Genomic DNA, 18,824 nt, shown 5'->3' with positions numbered 1-18,824 from the left:
GGGGAGGTTCCACACCTGACACCTCTGCTCGCCTCTGGGGAGGGAAGTGGCATTGGGAATGTGAGGAGGGGGAGTTTTGGCTTTATCTGATTCTTTGGACCTTTTAGGATAAGAATGTAATGAGGCAAAAAAAAAAAAAAAAAAAAACCCTAATGGGACCTAATTACATTTAAAAGCTTTTGCACAGCAAAGAAAACCATCAACAAAATGAAAAGACAACCTACTGAATAGGAGAAAGTATTTGCAAGTGATATGACCGATAAGGGGTTAATACCCGACATATACAAACAGCACATAAAAACAAACAAGCGGATTAAAAAATGGGCAGAAGAACTAAATAGACGTTTTTCCAAAGAAATATACAGATGGCCAACAGTCACATGAAAAGATGCTCCACATCACTAATCATCAGGGAAATGCAAATCAAAACCACAGTGAAGTATCACCTCCCATCTGTCAGAATGGCCATCATCAAAAAGACCACAAATAAATGTTGGCAAGGATGTGGAGAAAAGGGAACCCTCCTACACTGTTGGTGGGAATGTAAATTGGTGCAGCCACTGTGGAAAACAGTATGGTGCTTCCTCAAAAAACTGAAAATAGAACTACCATATCACCCAGCAATTCCACTCCTGGATATATATCTGAAGAAAATCAAAACATTAATTTGAAAAGATACATGCGCCCCAATGTTCACAGCAGCATTATTTACAATTGCCAAGATATGGAAGCAACCCCAAACAAATGCAGCTGGGGGAGTTATGGGACAAGGTAGGTGGAACTGATGGGGATACACAGCACATGACACTGGCCATGTTACTGGAGATGGGTGCCAGGTTCGTACATGGATGTTCATTTTACTATCTTCTCAACTTTATTGGTTTAAAATTTTCCTAATTAAGGGTTTAAAAAAAGAGACATGAATAAAGATACTCATAGTAGCATTATTTTTAAACAGCAAAAAAAAGGCATTATTTTTGCAATACTATGCATTCAGCAAAAAGAAAGATGTATGTGTTGACATAAAAAAACAAAAAAAACCTATCTAAACCATATTAAGTGACAAAATAAGGTACAGAACAATGTGTATAGTATATGGAAAAGTATATATATACTTTATAAGAAATTTTAAAATAACCATCTATAGCTGTTATCTTTGGGGAAAGGAAATGGGAAGTAGGGGGAGAAAATTGTCATTTTCCATTTTGTGCTTTCTGAATGGTATGAATTTTGTGAACTTAAACATGAATTATTTTTCTATCTTGTCCCCACCCCCTTTTTCCGTTATAAAGGTGTCAACTGGGCCTGGCAGGAAAATTATAGAGCATAGGTTTTTTTCATTTCTGTCATTAAAAAACTAATATACGGTAGCATTGACATATATACACTACCAAATGTAAAACAGATAGCTAGTGGGAAGTTGCTGCATAACATAGGGAGATAAACTCGATGATGGGTGATGACTTAGAAGGCCAGGATAGGGAGGGTGGGAGGGAGTTGCGGGAGGGAGGGGATATGGGGATATATGTATAAATACAGCTAATTCACGTTGGTGTAACTCAAAAACTGGCACAAGAGTGTAAAGTAATTATATTCCAATAAGGAGCTTTAAAAACAAAACTAACATACAGCAAAATAAAAATTTCCCCTCAATTAAAAAAAAAGATATGGGAGCAACCTAAGTGTCCATCAACAGATGATTGGAGATAGATAGATAGATGATAGATAGATAGATGATTGATAGCTAGCTAGCTAGCTAGATAGATGATAGATGATAGATAGATAGATGATAGATAGATAGATGATAGATATAGATAGGTAGATGATAGATAGTAGATAAAATTAAAAGTTACCAAAAATTTGCGACATTGAAAGAACAGAAGTCAGCAGTGTCCCCTGGGGCTGGAGGACTAAGGATGTGAGCGGCACCATCCTCCTATCCCCACAGCTTGGGAAGTGACTTCAGAACACCCTGTTTGTACACAAACAAAGGACAAACAGATTTTTTTCCCTAGGCAGCGGGTCACCTTTGCTGGGACACCTGCTTTGAGGAGGGAAAGGGGGAGTTTGCCCTGGGGTCCGCCCACCCTCACCTGGTCTTTCCCTATTGTCCTGTAGGTTTGTTACCATGGTGGCCCTGTCCCTGGACGCGCTGGAAGGCAGCCCTCCAGGACCCCCGTCTGGGTGGTTAGCAGTGTCCTCGGGGACATTCCCTTCCCTGTCTCTTAGTCCTTTGAGCCCATCTGGAGTTTCTGTGTGGCGTGGGAGCCCTATAAAACTCTCCCTTCTGACTTTGTGGAGCAGACAAGGGGCTGTGCCCTCTCTGGTTGCTTAGCACCCAGCAGCTGCTCATGGATCGGTTCCTAGAGCCTGGCTTCCATCCCTGACTCCCTGTCCTTTCCAGACTTCTGCCAGCGGCTCTGGGTCTCCTGGTTATTGACCCGTACAAGAATCTGGCTGGAGCAGGAATAGGCAGACAGATGCAGGGACAGAACTGAGACTGCAGAACTAGGTGCCAGCACATAAGGGAGTCCAGTATGTGATAAAGGCGGTGTTTCAAGCCCACTGTGCAAAGCTTTTTATTGACTAGATGGTGTGGCGGGATTTTGGACAACATAAATCTGAACCTTTTCACACACCTTCCAGGACATGCTTTTGGAGGGGTCAAAGGTCAACATAAAAACCCAAACCAGAGGAAATCTTCAATCAATTTCTTTCGTAAGTCATCTCGAGAGTGGCACAAGCCTTCCTAAACATGGCAAAAATACAAAAGACATCAACCAGATACAGAAAACAGAAGTCAGAAAGAAAATGGGAGATAGATAAACATCTCCACGTGAAGATGTTAAATTCCTGCAGGAAAAAAACCACATGACAAACAGAAAACAACAAACTGGGCTGGGATGGGGGGGACATGGCACATGAAGTCAACTCCCTTATATGTAAAAACTCTCTCCAAGCAACAGGAAACATATCAGTAACCCAACAGAATAGGGGCCAAAGACATGAACGGGCAATTCACAGAAAAGAAATTTAAGTTGACTAGTAAACTTGAAAAGAGAGAGTCACCCTCCCTTGTAAATAACGAGACACAACCTAGAGCAAGCACATGCTGTTTCTGCATTCTCAGCTGGGCAAAGATCAAAACGTTTGATGTGTATGCAGCGTTGTAGGGAAAGGAGTTCTCAGGGTGTCAGAGAAAGTGGTCTTGATCTCACATCAACCAGGGGGAACTTTGACCCTGAGAACAGAGCAACTAATAAAACCAACACAGCCCCACCCTCCGCACCACCCCTGTGTGGATCTCTCTTTGTTAACTGCTGTGTATTTTTCTCTCCCCACGCTGTTTCACAAAATTGCTCACAATTTTCCTGTGAAGTAAGCTGAGAAATAAATCCAATCTACCAGCTGCTTATCCAATTCATAATGACAATTACTGGTAGAAATGAACGAAAAAATTAATATGACAACGGCTAAAACTGCACATGGTAGGGACTTCCCTAGTGGTCCAGAGGTTAAGACTCTCCACTCCCAATGCAGGGGGCCCAGGTGCAATCCCTGGTCAGGGAACTAGAGCCTGTATGCTGCAACTAAAAGATTCCACACATGGCAACAAAGATCCCACGTGATGCAACTAAGACACAGCGCAACCAACCAAATAAATAAATATTTTAAAAAAGAAACAAACAAAAAAACACTGCACATGGTAAATGTCTTTCCTAAAACTGATACAAGCCTCAAGGGTTTTCTTTAGCTACTAAATTTAGATGTTAAAAAATGGACCCCAGGGACTTCCCTGGCGGTCTAGTTGTTAAAACTCAGTTTCCGTTGCAGGGGGCACCGGTTCATCCCTGGTTGGGAAACTAAGATCCGACTTGCTGCATGGCATGGCCCGAAAGAAAAAAACAAATGGACCCCAGACAGCTTGGTGAAAATAATGCCTAAGGCTCAAAATAGCAGAAGCTAGTTTAGATAAAATTTGATAAAGCCAAAAACTGATCCATAAGTTTAAATTTGTGTAACAAAATCTTATGGAAAATGGGGAGTGGATGTTAATGGGTAGAGTTTCAGCTGGGGAAGACAAAAGAAAAAGTTCTGGAGATGGATGGTGGTGATGGTTGCCCGACGATGTGAATATGTTTAATGCCACTGAGCTGTACACTTAAAAATGGTTAAAATGGTGATGATTGTTTTGTAATGAGTAGAAATCGCGAATCAGCATGTTGTACCACTGGAACTAATATACAGCTGTAGGTCAGTTATACTTCAATTTTTAAAAATGGTTAAAATGGTTCATTTTGTTATGTATATTTTACCATATATAATTGTATATATATAATATATAATAGAATGATTGAGAGGAAACAAATGCAGATATTCCAAATACTTCCACTGAATTATACCTCTTTCAGGTACCATAGAAAGTAACCAAAGCCCCAAATGTTGAGCTTTCTCTGCATATGCAATGTTATCACGTAGAGCAATTTTATCATATATATGCTTTTCATGTTATATATGTTACTCTTGTACATGATAAAAATACAAGTAACAATAATTTTTAAAAACCTTATGGAAAAGACCTAAGCAGCTGAAGTTTTCAGTAAAATAAAAATTTAAATGGAAAAAAGTTGGAATATGTTGATGCCAAATAGAAAATGAATCACAGAAATGCATTGATTTGATGGCATTTGCTCCAGATGATATATATTTTTATTTATTTTTTATTTATTTATGATTTATGGATTTATTTATTGGCTGAGCCACCCTGGATTGAACCTGTGCCCTCTGCAGTGAAAGCACCGAGTCCTAACCGCTGGACTCGAGGGAATTCCCTGGAAGATACAGATTTTTAAACAGATGTTATCAATATTGATAGAACTCTGATTAAAATATCTTAGGATGAAAAAGGCAGGGTCAACATCCACCCTGCCTTTCTGACAACATGGCAGAGCAAACTGTCCCAGTCTGATGACTGCGAGGACAGGATGGCAGTAGTCAAAAATGTGGAAAAGGCACACACACGCTTTCCCAGCAATCCTGCTGGCAGATGTTTATGCTACAGGCATAGTAACACATGTGTGTGTGTCTGTTTGCTGTAGTACAATTCATAGTACCAAAAAAAAAAAAATTGGAGATACCCAATTGGTTAATTGGAATCAGGGTAGACTATCCAATAAACACCATGCAGATACTATAAATGTGTTGAGGGACTTTCCTGGTGGCTCAGTGGTTAAGAATCCGCCTGCCAATGCAGGGAACACGGGTTTGATCCCTGGCCCGGGAAGATACCACATGCCGTGGAGCAACTTAATCCTGTGTGCCAAAACTACTGAAGCCTGCGTGCCTAGAGCCCGTGCTCTGCAACAAAAGAAACCACCGCAATGAGAAGCCTGCACACTGCAACAAAGAGTAGCCCCCGCTCGCCACAATTAGAGAAAGCCCATGTGCAGCAACAAACACTCAACACAGCCAAAAAGAAAAAGTGTTGAGATCCCTCAGTGCAGATAAAGCTGAGATGTGCTGTTACCTGAAAAGACAGGATGCCAAGTGGTGTATACACACACACACACACACACACACACACACACCTGGAAGTATATATAGAAACTGCTGAAAAGTTTCCTTCTGCGAGAGGTCTTGGTGGGGAGGAAGACTTCCTTCCCAGTGTATGATTTTTGCTTTTATAGCATTGATTGGTCACTCTTATAGTAGAGGAAAAATGTGTTCACAAAAGGTTCGGTGAGACTGGATGGCCATAAGGTAATATCTAGCACTTATGCTTTATGATTTCAAAACTGTTTTGTTTGATCATCACAGTATCCATCAGGATTTGTTTTTGTTTTTGTTTTTTTTCCATCAGGATTTGTTGTCAACTATTTGAAAATCCAGAGAGTTACATAAAAATGCAAATTTGCCTTTGTGATAAATATATATTTGGTCTTTGTCCCCGATTCCTGGCACACAGCTCCTAAAAAATCTTTGGAATCTCCAGAGTGATAAGAGCGTCTTTTGTTCTAATGAGCAGTTCTTGGAAGGCCAGTAGATGCTCCCGGATGGGGCTGGTAGCCAGAAGGACCAAGCCTTCATTAGAAGCTTGGTGCTTTCAGCCTCACCCTCCCAATCTTCAGGAAGAGGAGAGGAGCTGGTGATTAATCACCAAAGGCCAATGATTTCATCAACGAAGTCTGTGAAACCTCCATAAAAACCTTTTAAAGACAGGTTGAGAGAGTTGGAAGGCGGGGGCGTCTGCATGAGGCTAGGCACCAGTTACACAGGTCTGCTCTGGCTCTCCTCTGCCCTGCTGAGCCTACCGGCAGGCGCCTGCTCCCTGGGCTCTCATTTCTATTAACCTGGTGGATTGTCCTGGGCTGTCACTTCCTGGAGTCACATTCCAATCGCGCCTCCCTGAGAGGACACCCAGGTCTCTTGGTCAGAGGGCAGTGGGCATTGCTTCCACACATTGCTTCACCTCTGTTGACCCCCACCCGCACCTCTGTTTGGGGCGGGGACTCGGTATGTCTAACTCCTGCGGAATTCTGGTGGAAGGGGAAGAACAAAGCTCCAAGGGTCAATTTCTGGACTTCCAGGAAGCTTCAGTGAAAAGACGTGATAAAAGAGATGGGTGAACAGATCACTCCAGCGAGGGTGGAGGTTCAGCTGTGGACTTCATCTGTGTGACATCTTTCCCCTGGAGGATGCGTGGCCTCTAGATGCACGTGGCTCGGCACATATTCCAACCCGGACGGCACATATGCCGGGGAAGTTGACACTAGGGGGTTCCAGGAATGGGACACCCACAAAAACAACAGGCTGAAAGGGCTTAATCCATTTGTGCTCGGCAGGGGCCACTCCTTGAAACTATCACGGGGACTTCAGCCCATCCTCAGCTCCTCTTCCCACCACTGCAAGTTGTTGGGAATGTGAGTGAGCGCAGGGCGGGGTTGGCTCGGTGCCTGGAGAACAGAAACAAAGACACGCGGCGGGAGGACTACAAGTCCCAGCACGCCCCGCGCTGCCCAGCTTCCCATTTCCCAGAAGGCTGCGGGCGGCGCGTTCCCGACATGCCCCGCGGCGGCCGTCAACCGCCGGATTTGAATCGCGGCACCGCTCGGCGGCGGCGGAATGGGCGCGCCGTCGTTGCCCCCGGCCTGGCAGCTCTACCTCAAGGACCACCGCGTCTCCACATTTAAGAACTGGCCTTTCTTGGAGGGCTGCGCCTGCACCCCGGAGCGGGTGAGACCGCGCGGCCTCCCGGAGCCCCCAGGCCCGCCCCGCCCCCAGAGCCCCGCCCCCGGCCCTGCGGCGACCTGTCCCGCGGGCCCCGGCCCCCTGTGGGCTTCTAGGATCCTGGGGCGGCCCCTCCCGCGGGCCCCGGCCCCTCTGTGGGCCCCTAGGATCCTGCGGCGGCTCCTCCCGCGGGCCCCGGCCCCTCTGTGGGCTCCTAGGATCCTGGGGCGGCCCCTCCCGCGGGCCCCGGCCCCTCTGTGGGCTCCCGGCCCCCAGGGGAACCCCTTCACGCTGGGGCCTGAGCTGAGCTCTCCCTTGCAGATGGCCGCGGCTGGCTTCATCCACTGTCCCACTGAGAACGAGCCCGACTTGGCTCAGTGTTTCTTTTGCTTCAAGGAGTTGGAAGGCTGGGAGCCAGATGACGACCCTGTGTAAGTCCCTCAGGCCAACCTCTCTGGGCTTCTGGGGTTCCCCAGTTTCATCGGGGCCTTTTGTTTTGAGTTAGGCTCCCCGCCTCCGAGACATCTGAATTTCGAAGTTTTAGTGAAGCACCTGCGCCTTTCCAACCTCATTTGTGCGCTAAATAGCTGTGGTAATGGATGAGTCTCTGGCTGGCACCTTGGTGATGCTTTCAACGTAATCAGACCTGATTTGGCCGCATGTCCTTCTGGGTGGATGTTGAAGAGAGGCTCGGTTCTTGTGGTTGCTTGATAACCTTTCAGGTTAGACAGACTACTGGAGCAGATCTTGTTTGTGACCTAGGGATGTCCAGGTGCCTTTCTTGTTTTAGAGTTTTTAAATCTGAAGCTTCATTGAGCTATCATTCATACAGCACAAAAAACACCCTTTAAAGTAGTACACTCAGTTTTGTTTTGAATTTTTTTCCTTCAGGCATCTAGGTTTTTGTTTCTTTGTTTATTGTGTGCATGTATTCATACAGACAATAGCTGTCTTCCTGTAATGTGATGCCACGTTTTTCCCTCACCTTTTTTGCCCCTGTCAGAATCGGTTGTTTCCACAACTTGAATTTTCCACCCTAGAGAATCACCGGAGTTGTTTCACTTCTTGGCAAGAAGAGTGTTGCTGTCTTCCCTAATGTGTTTGCTCTCATGACCCAGTATTCACTGGGATGGCATGGTGATCCTTCCAGGGATCACTGAGGAAATACTGGTTGTACTCTTAGGAGTGAATTTCCAAGTGCTATGATGTTTCAGATTATAGCTACTGTTGGTTGTCCTTTTGAAATTTGTGTGGCTGGGTGTTCCTTCCAGACTGTTCTGGTTTTGGTTTTGGATTTTTTTTTTTTTTGCCATGCCTTGCAGCTTGTGAGATCTTAGTTGCCCAGCCAGGGATTGAACCTGAGCCCTCAGCAGTGAAAGCTCAGAGTCCTAACCACTGGACCCCCGGGGAATTCCCTGCACTGTTCTGGTTATAGTGCTATCCGTTTGCAGGGATAATTCCCAATGCATAGAATGATGGTATGAGGCCGAGGAATTCACTGGAGAAGCCAGGCTAGTGGTGCCCTTTTTCCAAACTAATAGATTATGTAATAATTCAAGTGAAATGAGGTAACTGCAGATGGTTCCTGGAGGATTTTAAGGGCTTTGACATGTGATACCTTTGGATTTATACTCTGTAACACTTTTCCTACTAATTGCTAAAGGACCCAGGTAGAATACATCAGCCACAGGATATTGGTGGGGGGGGGGGAGGGGGTGGGCAGTGCACAGAGCAAGAAGGTACTGAGAATGTGGGTCCTGGTCCTGATTCCGACCACTTCAGAAGTCACACTCTGCTCCTGAAGCAGAGTAGCTTGCTTCTGTGAGGTGGGGAGGGGGACTGGTGGTAACAAACTGTTTTCTCCCTTTACCTGACTTTTCTTTATTGACACGCTCGTGTATTGCTTTTTCTAGAGAAGAACATAAAAAGCATTCATCTGGTTGTGCTTTCCTTTCTGTCAAGAAGCAGTTTGAAGAATTAACGCTCAGCGAGTTTTTGAAACTGGATAAAGAAAGAGCCAAGAACAAAATTGTATGTATTACTGGGAATAAGAACTGAGAGCAAATGCTGTTCAGCATCTTTAATACTAAACTGCCCAGCTTCTAGCAAACAGTGCACAGACGCTTGCCTCCATAAACACATTCTAGCCCCTCAGATGTATGTGTAAGGATATGAAAGAACAGAAAAGCATCTGTCCTAGACGGTGAGCTTGGGGTTGTGCCATCAGAGAAAAACACATCCCCTGAGTAAAGGTATCCTCAGTGTACCGTTACCTCTGGTGGTGGGAGGTGTGATGACGAGGCTGGCATTCTTGCTTTGAGTGACAGCTGAGGTGGTAGCTCATTGATATGGAGCGTGTTCATGTGTTAGCAGTGGTGGGAAAGAGGGTTTGGGAACACAGAATAGAGAGCATATCAGGAAAGGGGTATTACGTGTGTGGGGAGAAAGAAGTGCCAGTCCTACTGGACCTTGAAGGGATTTCTGTGGATGAACTTTGACTCTTGCACAAGTGAACTGGGTTATTGGGAGAGTGAAACTGTAAGTCCACAAAGAGGCAGCTCCCAAGCAGCCTGGGCTGTAGAGAATTAAGTTTGCCAGAGAAAACCAGGACTCCCAGTTAAATCTGAATTTCAGGTACACAAGGAGTAATTTTTTAGTATATCTCACATTTTGTATGGGTGTTTACTAAAAAATTACTCATTTATATGATGTTCAGGTTTAACTGAGCAACCTCTATTTTTACGTGCTAACTCTGGCAGCTCTACAGAGAATAAATATTCTGGTGTTTAACTTCTTTTTAGTAAAGCCCTGGGCAGGGAGTCCAGATATACCAGTTGTCTCTGCCACTCACAGACTTTGTGAGTTTAGACCAGTCTTGGTCATAGTTTCCTTGCTGTAAAATGGCGGATAGACCCCCATGATTTCTGAGGTCCTTTTCAGCTTGAAAATCATGTTCCTTTTTAGAGATCAATATAAATAATTCTGTCTAATATGGTACCTTTTAAATGCTAAGGACAAAATTGAAAATTTTTTCAGGAAGCGAGAAGAAATCAGTGGTCAGTAAAGCTATGTATTTGATGGAGATCTTGGGAACTGCAGTGTTGGAATTGGGAAGGGGGCTAGGGAGGGCCTTCGAGGTTAGGGGTCAGCTCATTTTCTATGAAGTGCCACAGATAGTAAGTATTCAGCCTTCATGGGCCACAGAGTTTCTGTTAGAGATTATTCTTTGTTTGTTTTTTTTCCACAAGTGTTTAGAAATGTGAAAAGCATTCTTAGCCTTTGGGTTAAGAACTGGCCATGGGCTGGCTGGATGTGTCCCACAGGGCGAGGTTGCCAGCCCTGTTCTAGGTGAAAGACCAGCTTGTGTTCTTCAGGAATAGTCATGCGAAAGCTGTGCCTGGGCAAACAGAAGGAAGATTAGGGGTATTGAGACTGCAGCCAAATTGTGGAGTGCTGAGAAAGACAAAGAAGTTTTAGTAGTTGCAGCAAGTAGGAAGACAGACGCTACAGTTGTGACAGGCCAAAAAATTGAGTGCTTTGGACCCTGTGGTCTGGTAGAGGAGGGTGAGTAGCCTGTTGGGGGAGGTGACTTAGGAAGACTGACTGGAGCAGGAGGCCCGGAAGATGCTAAGCCTCCACCATGTGGTGTGCGGCAGTGGAGCCAGAACCGGGCCAGGACCAGGTGTAAACACTGCGGAGAAAAGTGAGGAGGTTGGAAGCAAATGGTTTACTTTAATTTTGCAGCTGTTTTTTTGTTCTCTGCAAGTCAGAATACTTTAAAATTATAGATTCATTTTTATTACTTTGTTTAATTTTAAAATAAACTATATAAGCTTTTGTAAGGAAGAATCCAAAGCTCCACCCTTATGCTGGGGGTAACCACCATTAACTGTTCGGTGTATTTCCTTCCAGATCTTTTTTTTTTTGGCCACACATGCAGCATGCGGGATCTTAAGTTCCCCCAACCAGGGATCAAACCTCTGCCCCCTACAGTGGAAGCATGAAGTCCTAAGCACTGGACAGCCAGGGAAGTCCCCCAGATCATTTTAAAAGGTATATATTTTAGGGGGACTTCCCTGGTGGTCCAGTGGTTAGGACTCTGTGCTTTAACTGCCGAGGGCGCAGGTTTGATCCCTGGTCAGGGAACTGAGATTCCTACAAGCTGCATGGTGTAGCCAAAAAAAAAAAAGAAAGAAAGAAAATCAAATAAAATTTAGAATTCGGTCCTTCAGTGGCACTAGCAGGATTTTATCTGCTCAGTAGCTACATGTGGCCAGTGACTACTTTATTGGACAGTGCAGACAATTGAACATTTTCATCATTGCAGAAAATTCTGTTGGACAGGGCTGCTCTCGAGTGACACCCAATTGTGAGGTTTGTTGCAGATAATTTATCACTGATATAAAAATTCAGGTCCCCTCGTGTCCCTTGGTGCATTTGCATGTGAATGGATGTGGACAGTAAGGTCTGGGGTCAGAGCTGAATGCAGGGAATGAGCATAACCAGAGGCCGGTCTGCTGGCCACTAGAGCTCCTGGATGGGCCCTTTAGGGTATGTCACTCCTGGAGGTGGGCTGGCATGCGGACCTCGACTGTTCTGTAGCGGGGAAATAAGGTTGGGAGCTGATCTTTTAAACCATTTATTAAGTCAGTTATGGGATTGCAGTACACAGCTTTAAGGCAGACGTTTATCCAGTCAAGATAATTACGTGTTGCGGTTTACAAATACTGAAAATGAGGAATGAGTGTTGTTTGTTGTGATGCTGTGAATTGCTGAGACTGCATTTAATTGAGATGCTGCTGGTCAGTTTGACAGGGCCACTAGTCAGGTAGCCACCTGGGTCCTGATGCCGGGCAGGTGTGCGGCTGAGGTAGAGCTGGGGCTTAGGATCTGACCTGAGAGCCCACTGTGTGTTCTGTGCCCCTGCTGCTGCATCACTGCTGCCTTCTTTTGAAAAAAAGTTACTTCTATTGTTTTTCTTATTAGAAAACATTTAACCTAACAAAAGTCTATTGTTTGTTTTTTAATGTGGCAGAGAAATCAAGGAGAATGAAAATTAGGGAAGAGGTTTCTGGATTCACTGATGTGATTGTCATTTGTTCCCCCCTGGAGAGAGCACTTAGCAGAATGAAAGTTGGGAGCCAGATTCAGAGAGCTGCTGCAAGTGGCAGGTTTTTCTGTTTGAGGAAAACACTGATGCTTGACAGCATCTGTTTAAGTGGACAAGAGGAGGGCTCTGGACTTTCTGTGGGAGCATCAGAAGCGATGTAGGGTAGTGGGGGAGAGCAGAGCTCTGCCACACACTAGCTGGTAACCCTGAGCTGAATGGTACCCAGGACCTCGGCATCCTCATCTGTGTAATGGAGAAAAAGGTGGCACTTACCTCTTGGGGACGTGGAGCAGTAAGTGAGTTAGCATGCTTGGCACAAGCAAAGCGGTCCATCAGTGTTTTCTATTATAATTATTGTGAGGCAGCTCAAATGAGAAGTAACTGAGGGGACTTCCCTGGTGGTCCAGTGGTTAGGACTTGGCGATTTCACTGCTGGGGCCTAAGTTTGGTCCCTGGTTGGGGAACTAAGATCCCTGGTTGGTGAAATAAGTCAAGCAGCGTGGCCAAAAGAGAGAGAAAGAGAATGGGGCGGGGTGGGGGCAGATCAGGTGACTGAGGATATCTATCCCATATAGCTGGGCATCTCTATCCAAGCATGCCTAGAGCTCCAGTTTCACGTGTCTGTTCTTTATTTCCAGGCAAAGGAAACCAACAATAAGCAGAAAGAGTTTGAAGAAACTGCAAAGAAAGTCCGCTGTGCCATAGAGCAGCTGGCTGCCTCGCAGTGACGCCTCCCCCACTGTCACTGCCCCACAGCCATGCAGACACCGCATTTCCAAGCCCTCAGTGTTACCAGCTTTTGTCTGGAGCCTCTTAATTGTGCCTTAGGAGAAAGGAGAACATCAGCATTTTGAAATTAGAATGTTTAAACTGTGCTTTTGTTTTTTTTCTTGAAGGTGGTGGCAGGGGCTATTTCTGTTGTACAGCTGGTGCTAAGTACAGTGACTGATTCTCTTTTCTCTTTGGTAGTTTTTGCTTTATTGATTCCTGGACTTAGCAGGGTGAGGGGAGAAGTTTGTCCACGTAGGTAGAGCCCTTTTAAACCTACGTGTCTGGGCTTCACACTGACGACTGGCTGTCCAGTGGAGATGTGATGCGCGAGTGCAATCATAGGTCTGTTGTGACTGGACAAACAGGATTAAGAATGCCATTTTAAATTTCACTTGCATCATAATCTACATTCACGGTGTGCACTTCTCATGTGCCAGGTGCTCGGTATTATCTCATGTTCACATCTACAGGTCCTGTGACCATCCCTTTCACCCCATCAGGTCTGTGGTGTCTCAGCAGCTCCCTTCCTCCCAGGCGGATTGTACAGACCCATCGCTGCCACGCCTCTGAAAGTGCCTTGTGTGTTAGGGGTTCCTCGCCATCCCATCTTGTGATTTTCAGGTTTACAGGGGTAGTATGGGATTAGACCTTAGGCTTTGCCTCCAGACTTGATCTGTGTAAGAGCCCTTTCCATGACTGTATCAAGAGCGACTGTGCGGGTGGAGGGGATGCAGGACTGGTGTCTTGAGAGCAGAGCTGGCCTCTTGCTTTGGGATCAACTGAAGATACTTTTTCACCTCCAGTGGCACATGGCAAAGTTGCAACATTTCTCTACAGTAGACGAGGGGAAGGTCCTTCATGCCAGACAAGGAACTTTCCAGAAGCGTAGCTCACTGCTTCGTCCTCTCTAGTGAACAGGGCACACAGTCAGAGTGGATTCTTCCTGGGGAGTCCTGCTCTGGACCAGCTGTCATCCATGGATGGGGCAGGCAGGGGTGGGATGAAAAGTCCAAGGAAGGAGTTCTTGTTCTTGATATTTCTAATACTCTTCAGATAGCTGCTTCCCCCCAGTGACGTGGATTGGGCAGCTGATCATCCCCCTGTCTTTCTAATGTGAATCTTCCTAAAGGAATAAATTAATTTAAAAAGTGGATTGGAAAACGTCTTTGGGGGAACCTTTTTTTAAAAAGATGACTTATGTTGTTTGCAGTCTTACAAGATCACAAATTTAGTGATATTTGACTTTCAGCCCCAGCACGGACTAAGCACAGAGTTGGAGCAGGCATAATAAAAGGCATGTGGGGCACCCTCTCCGGGCCCTAACTGTGCCCTCTAACAGGGTGCTTGCCTTGTGGGCTTGGGCCCAGCGCCTGTTGAACTGGAGCTGCAGTTTCCTCACCAGTAGCGCAGAGATCACAGACCCTTGCTGCCTTGGCTGGCTTGCTTTATTATAGCAACATGGTTTTCATGTGAGGAGGAGAGGAATTGAGACAGAGCCCTCAACCCCTCCTAAGATTCTGCAATGTTGTTTTCTTTTTTGTTTGAATTATAATTTCACAGAACAGGACAAACTACAATTAAAAGTGAGCACAAAGCTTTTCTCAGTCATCGGGGACACCAGTGTAAACTTTAAGTGGATTTGGACAGGTAGCAGGAAATATCTAGCAGAAACTTGTTTATGAAATTGCTAATTGCTGCACGATTAGCCAGCCCTAGTGAGGCTGCTCCTCCCTGAGAACAGTGCAGTGGCCTGGATCCCTTCTAAATGACTTGGCTCAGAGCCGTGGGGACTGCCGCAGGCGACCTGTCAGCCCTGATTGGTTGTGTCTCCATTGCTCCACATCTGTGCCATGTTCTCCCCATCATCGCCTCTGCACGAGTACCCTGCTCTCCTCCCCGAGACCGGCTCATGTGGGGCTGAGGCCTGATGTAAAGATGATAGATTTGATTTCACCCTCCTTCATGAAGTGAAGCTGCAGGGTGGATCCTTACTGTCCTATTGGAAACCTCTGGGGATCATCTTGGTAGCTGCCAAAGAATAAAAACTGTTTCATTTCAAACACTGCAGACCCTACTGGGTTTTTTAAATATTGCCGGCTTTTGGTGGTGGTCCCTTCTTAGCCTGCCAACTAATCCTTCCCACCCCAGCGGTTGTGGGGGAGGGATGAGTCCTTGCAGAGGGAAGAGCCAGCCTTGGGCTCTTCTGCAAGAGCCACTTGAGCCCAGAACCATTTGTGTCATCTGGATTCATTCCATGTATAAACTGGCTATGAAAAATGCACCTCAGACTTAGGTTTTTCTGCCACATCTCAGTCAGAGAGTGAGATGAATTTTTCCCTCCAAGTTTGGAGAATATTGCAGTGATTTTTGTTACCGGGGAAAAAAAGCACTCCCACCTTTATGTTCATCTCAGCTGCTTATTTTTGATATTTGTGCCAATCTGTAAATGGATACTTCACTTTAATAACTGGTCCTTACAAACTGGCTTTGTAGAGGAGCTGAGAAAATGTTTTTGCCCTCAGTTTCCTTTGCACGGTGAGTAATGCTGCAGTTCTTGGCTTTCTCGGGCTGTGCTGTGGGCAAGGCTAAGCTGGGGCTAACCCCTCAGACCATGTTACACGTTTCCTCTTCTAGAAACCTATGTTCTAAAAACCATATTTATTGCTGGACCTTAACGGCTGCCAGTGTCGAGAAGGTTACTAGAAATCTATTAATGTAGTCTCAGACCCTGGCTAAGGGCAACAGCCTCAACTTTCTCTCAAATATGTGTCTGCCTCTCAGGTTCTCCAAGTTGGTGGGGGTCTGGAAGGGTTGTAACTGGTGGTTAGGGTGGCAGGTGTGGTGAGGTCCGAGCCCGTGGGCAGCCTGGGCGATGGGGATCCCCCTTTCTCAGCGCTGGGAGAGGTGGAGCACCAGCCATCACCAGCAGGGTGCATCGCCTTGGGATGCTGACAAGTCTTTGCAGGTTGTACTCACTTAAAAACAAAGAGTAACAATTGCCAGTAAAGTCTAATGTGACCTTACCTGTGTTTTTTAGATGCAGAAATGGAGATTTGTAAAGAGGTGAAATAGCTTATCCAAGCTCATACAACTAGTAAGCCTTCAGGTTGGAAGTTGAATCCAGGCAGTCTGTCCGCAGAGCTGGGCCCTCACTGTCTAATGACACTGCCCAGCCTCGGGGGGCAGAGCGGGGTGGGGTGGGGGGGAGCTGGGGGCAATGGCCTGACCCCAGGGGGCTTGTTCTGTAAACCATCCCCATTCCATTTCTCAACCAGCTTTGTCACAAAGGTCCTCATTGTATGCACTGACATCTGCCTCCTGAGGCTTCCATTGATCCTCACTGTAGAAGATTTTAACTTTTTATTTTGAACTACGGTTCACAGGAAATCATAAAGCTAGAACAGGGGTTCTGTGTACTTTTTGCCCAGTCTCCCCATCGTAACTACAGTACAACATCTGGAGTTGCTTCCAGCACTTAAGGTCTGAGCTGAGAGGAGGTGAGTGGTGCAGCCCAGGGGGGCTATGAGCCAGGCTTACCGTCACCAGGGAGTTCCTGTCTTGCCCGGGGTGAATCTCGCTCTTGAAGCAAAGAGCTAACTGCACTGTAGGTTTTCTCTCCACGGCTCAGCCTGCGGCATCTGAGCCAGTTTTCAGCCGGCTTGGACCTGACTGGGGCCTAGGTTTCTGTGGCAGTTTTCCACCTGATCCCCAAGGTGGTGACATTTATCCATCTGTTCGCTCAGACACTTGAGCCCCTACTGTTACCCAAATCTGCCTCCAGGGCTCACAGCTTCCTTGTTCTCTGAATGGTGGGAAGACACAGGCCACCTAGTAGCCATATGAGTGTGTCCAGGGCAGCACCAAGAAGATGACAGGGAACTCTCAAGAGCACTCTGCTTGTCCAGGAACAAGGAGGAGGCTGCCACGTGGACAAGGAAGGGAAGGATGTGCCAGGCGGAGGGAAGGGGAGTATCCGTTCTGGGGATGGCATTCTGGGATGAGGGGGTGGGGTGGCTTCCTTCCCATTCCCTCTTAGCAAAGTCTATCAAGGCGGCCATGATGAGCCCTTCATGGGCCCGTGAGTCCTGGGGGATGAGAGTGACCAGCCATGTGGCTGCCGCTCTGCATGTCAGTGCTTCCCACCTGTGACCCCCAACCATCTGAGAACCCTTTAGAAAGGTTGGTTTTGACTAGAACAGTGTCTTGAAGAGTCTACTAGGATGAATTCACTCCATAACACACCCTGAGTGAAGGAGTTGACCTGTCTGGAAGGGGGATTTAGGAAGGTTCATTTTCTCTTGGAGGATGTTTGCCAAATGCAGTGAGATTAGTTGTAGTATAGCTGAAGCTGAGCTGCTCTGACAGTAATTTCACCAGTGGTTTTAGCTGCTTCCCAGTCCTGCATTAGAGGCCATTTGTGGCGTCATCAGCCTGGAGCAGGAAGCCCGTCACTGGACTCAGGCATCCTGTTCTTTCAGCTGCTGTGAGTGAGTGCAATGTAAGTTTAAAGAAAAGAGACTTGGCAGCAGCTTTGTTTTTGTCACATATAATTGGGATTGCTTCCATCAAAGATCATGCCTGCCCCTGATTTAGGCGGTAGTTGTCTGATGCTGGCTTTGAAGAGGCCCCAAAAGCCTGGTGACAAGCTTGGTGCTTACAAGTTCTGGATTGCAAGTTGATGAAAGGAGGATGAGTAAGGAAAAAATAACGGGTCATTCTAAGTGGCGCCTTTTCAGAACTGGGTTATAATTTGGGTCCATCTCAAGGGAAGTAGGCTGGTGGAATTTATCCAAGTAGCCCCTCAAGGACTGGTACCCACTGGAGACAATCCAATCAGTGGCTCCGACTTGCACATCTGGGGTTTAAAACCCCAAACAAGGACTTTAAAGCAATGGGGTGTAGACTGCTCACCTGGCCATCTACATTGCAACATGAGCACGGAAGTATCTGTTCCTCTATGGAGACGTGGGGCTCTGGAGACACAGTGGCCTCAAACAGCGCCCGTCACTGGCCCTGACAGCAGAATCCTGTTCTGTTTGTTTTATGTAGGTGCAAAGGAGACCCTTTCAGACAAGCTCAGGCGGAAAGGCAGGGGCACTGGGCGGAAGCAGGTGGAACGTGCAGCCACAGGGTTCCTCCAGTTCTCCCTAAACACAGTCTCCGTAGCTTAAACGCACACAGAAGCAGTGTCCTTCCTGTCATGTTGTGAGGTGCACGTTAGGGTCATTACTCACCCTCTTCCCCAGCTCCACCCCCACTGTCCCCCTCCTCCCCAGTCCTCCCCACCCGCCCCTGCTTGTAGATGGCTGCTGCTCCCTGAGCACCTGCTTTCCTCTGCCTGCCTGCTGGATTCTTTACACCTTCCAGGCCCAAACCCCTTGAGAGAGGAGGACCCCTGGCTGCCACCCAGCTTCCAGAGCAGGGGCCAGGGGCCTGGCTGTCAGGCAAGGGGGTCCTGAGACCACCAGCTAGGATCACCCCCACCCCACCCCCGCCATGTGCCCCAACCAGGTCTTTTGTGTGGTGTGAGGAAATGCGTGGCCTAAATGGTACTGGACGATTCCATGTGCTCTGTCTGAATGTCCTTTGAAGTATTGTTTCAGTAACTTTGCTAGGACCACTTTTACTTCCTGATTATATACCTCAAACCTGGAAGAACCTGGTAGAGAAAAGGGGGCTGAAAAAAACAAACACTTGGAAGTAAGAGACCTGGGAT

At 46.6% G+C, this 18,824-nt stretch overlaps 1 protein-coding gene across 1 annotated transcript; it reads left to right on the top strand.

Moving 5' to 3' along the window:
* The first annotated feature begins 7,077 nt into the window (after positions 1 to 7,077).
* Positions 7,078 to 15,136, top strand: BIRC5 (baculoviral IAP repeat containing 5). The gene is made up of 4 exons (XM_057717242.1): positions 7,078 to 7,233; positions 7,549 to 7,658; positions 9,141 to 9,258; positions 12,976 to 15,136. The coding sequence occupies exons 1-4, from the start codon at positions 7,123 to 7,125 to the stop codon at positions 13,063 to 13,065; spliced, it is 429 nt and encodes a 142-aa protein (XP_057573225.1). The 5' UTR covers positions 7,078 to 7,122; the 3' UTR covers positions 13,066 to 15,136.
* The last annotated feature ends 3,688 nt before the right edge of the window (positions 15,137 to 18,824 follow it).

The sequence above is a fragment of the Hippopotamus amphibius genome, chromosome 17, assembly GCF_030028045.1.
Source record: "Hippopotamus amphibius kiboko isolate mHipAmp2 chromosome 17, mHipAmp2.hap2, whole genome shotgun sequence".
In the NCBI taxonomy this organism is placed as follows: domain Eukaryota; kingdom Metazoa; phylum Chordata; class Mammalia; order Artiodactyla; family Hippopotamidae; genus Hippopotamus; species Hippopotamus amphibius.
This window is presented reverse-complemented; position numbering and strand designations above follow the sequence as displayed.

What these genes read in the sequence shown, in the direction of transcription:
- BIRC5 (XM_057717242.1), top strand. Translation starts at nt 7,123, where the DNA reads ATGGGCGCGCCGTCGTTGCCCCCGGCCTGGCAGCTCTACCTCAAGGAC. An exon ending in GCGCCTGCACCCCGGAGCGG is followed by an intron (nt 7,234 to 7,548) that starts GTGAGACCGCGC and finishes TCTCCCTTGCAG; the next exon opens with ATGGCCGCGGCTGGCTTCAT. An exon ending in AAAGAGCCAAGAACAAAATT is followed by an intron (nt 9,259 to 12,975) that starts GTATGTATTACT and finishes CTTTATTTCCAG; the next exon opens with GCAAAGGAAACCAACAATAA.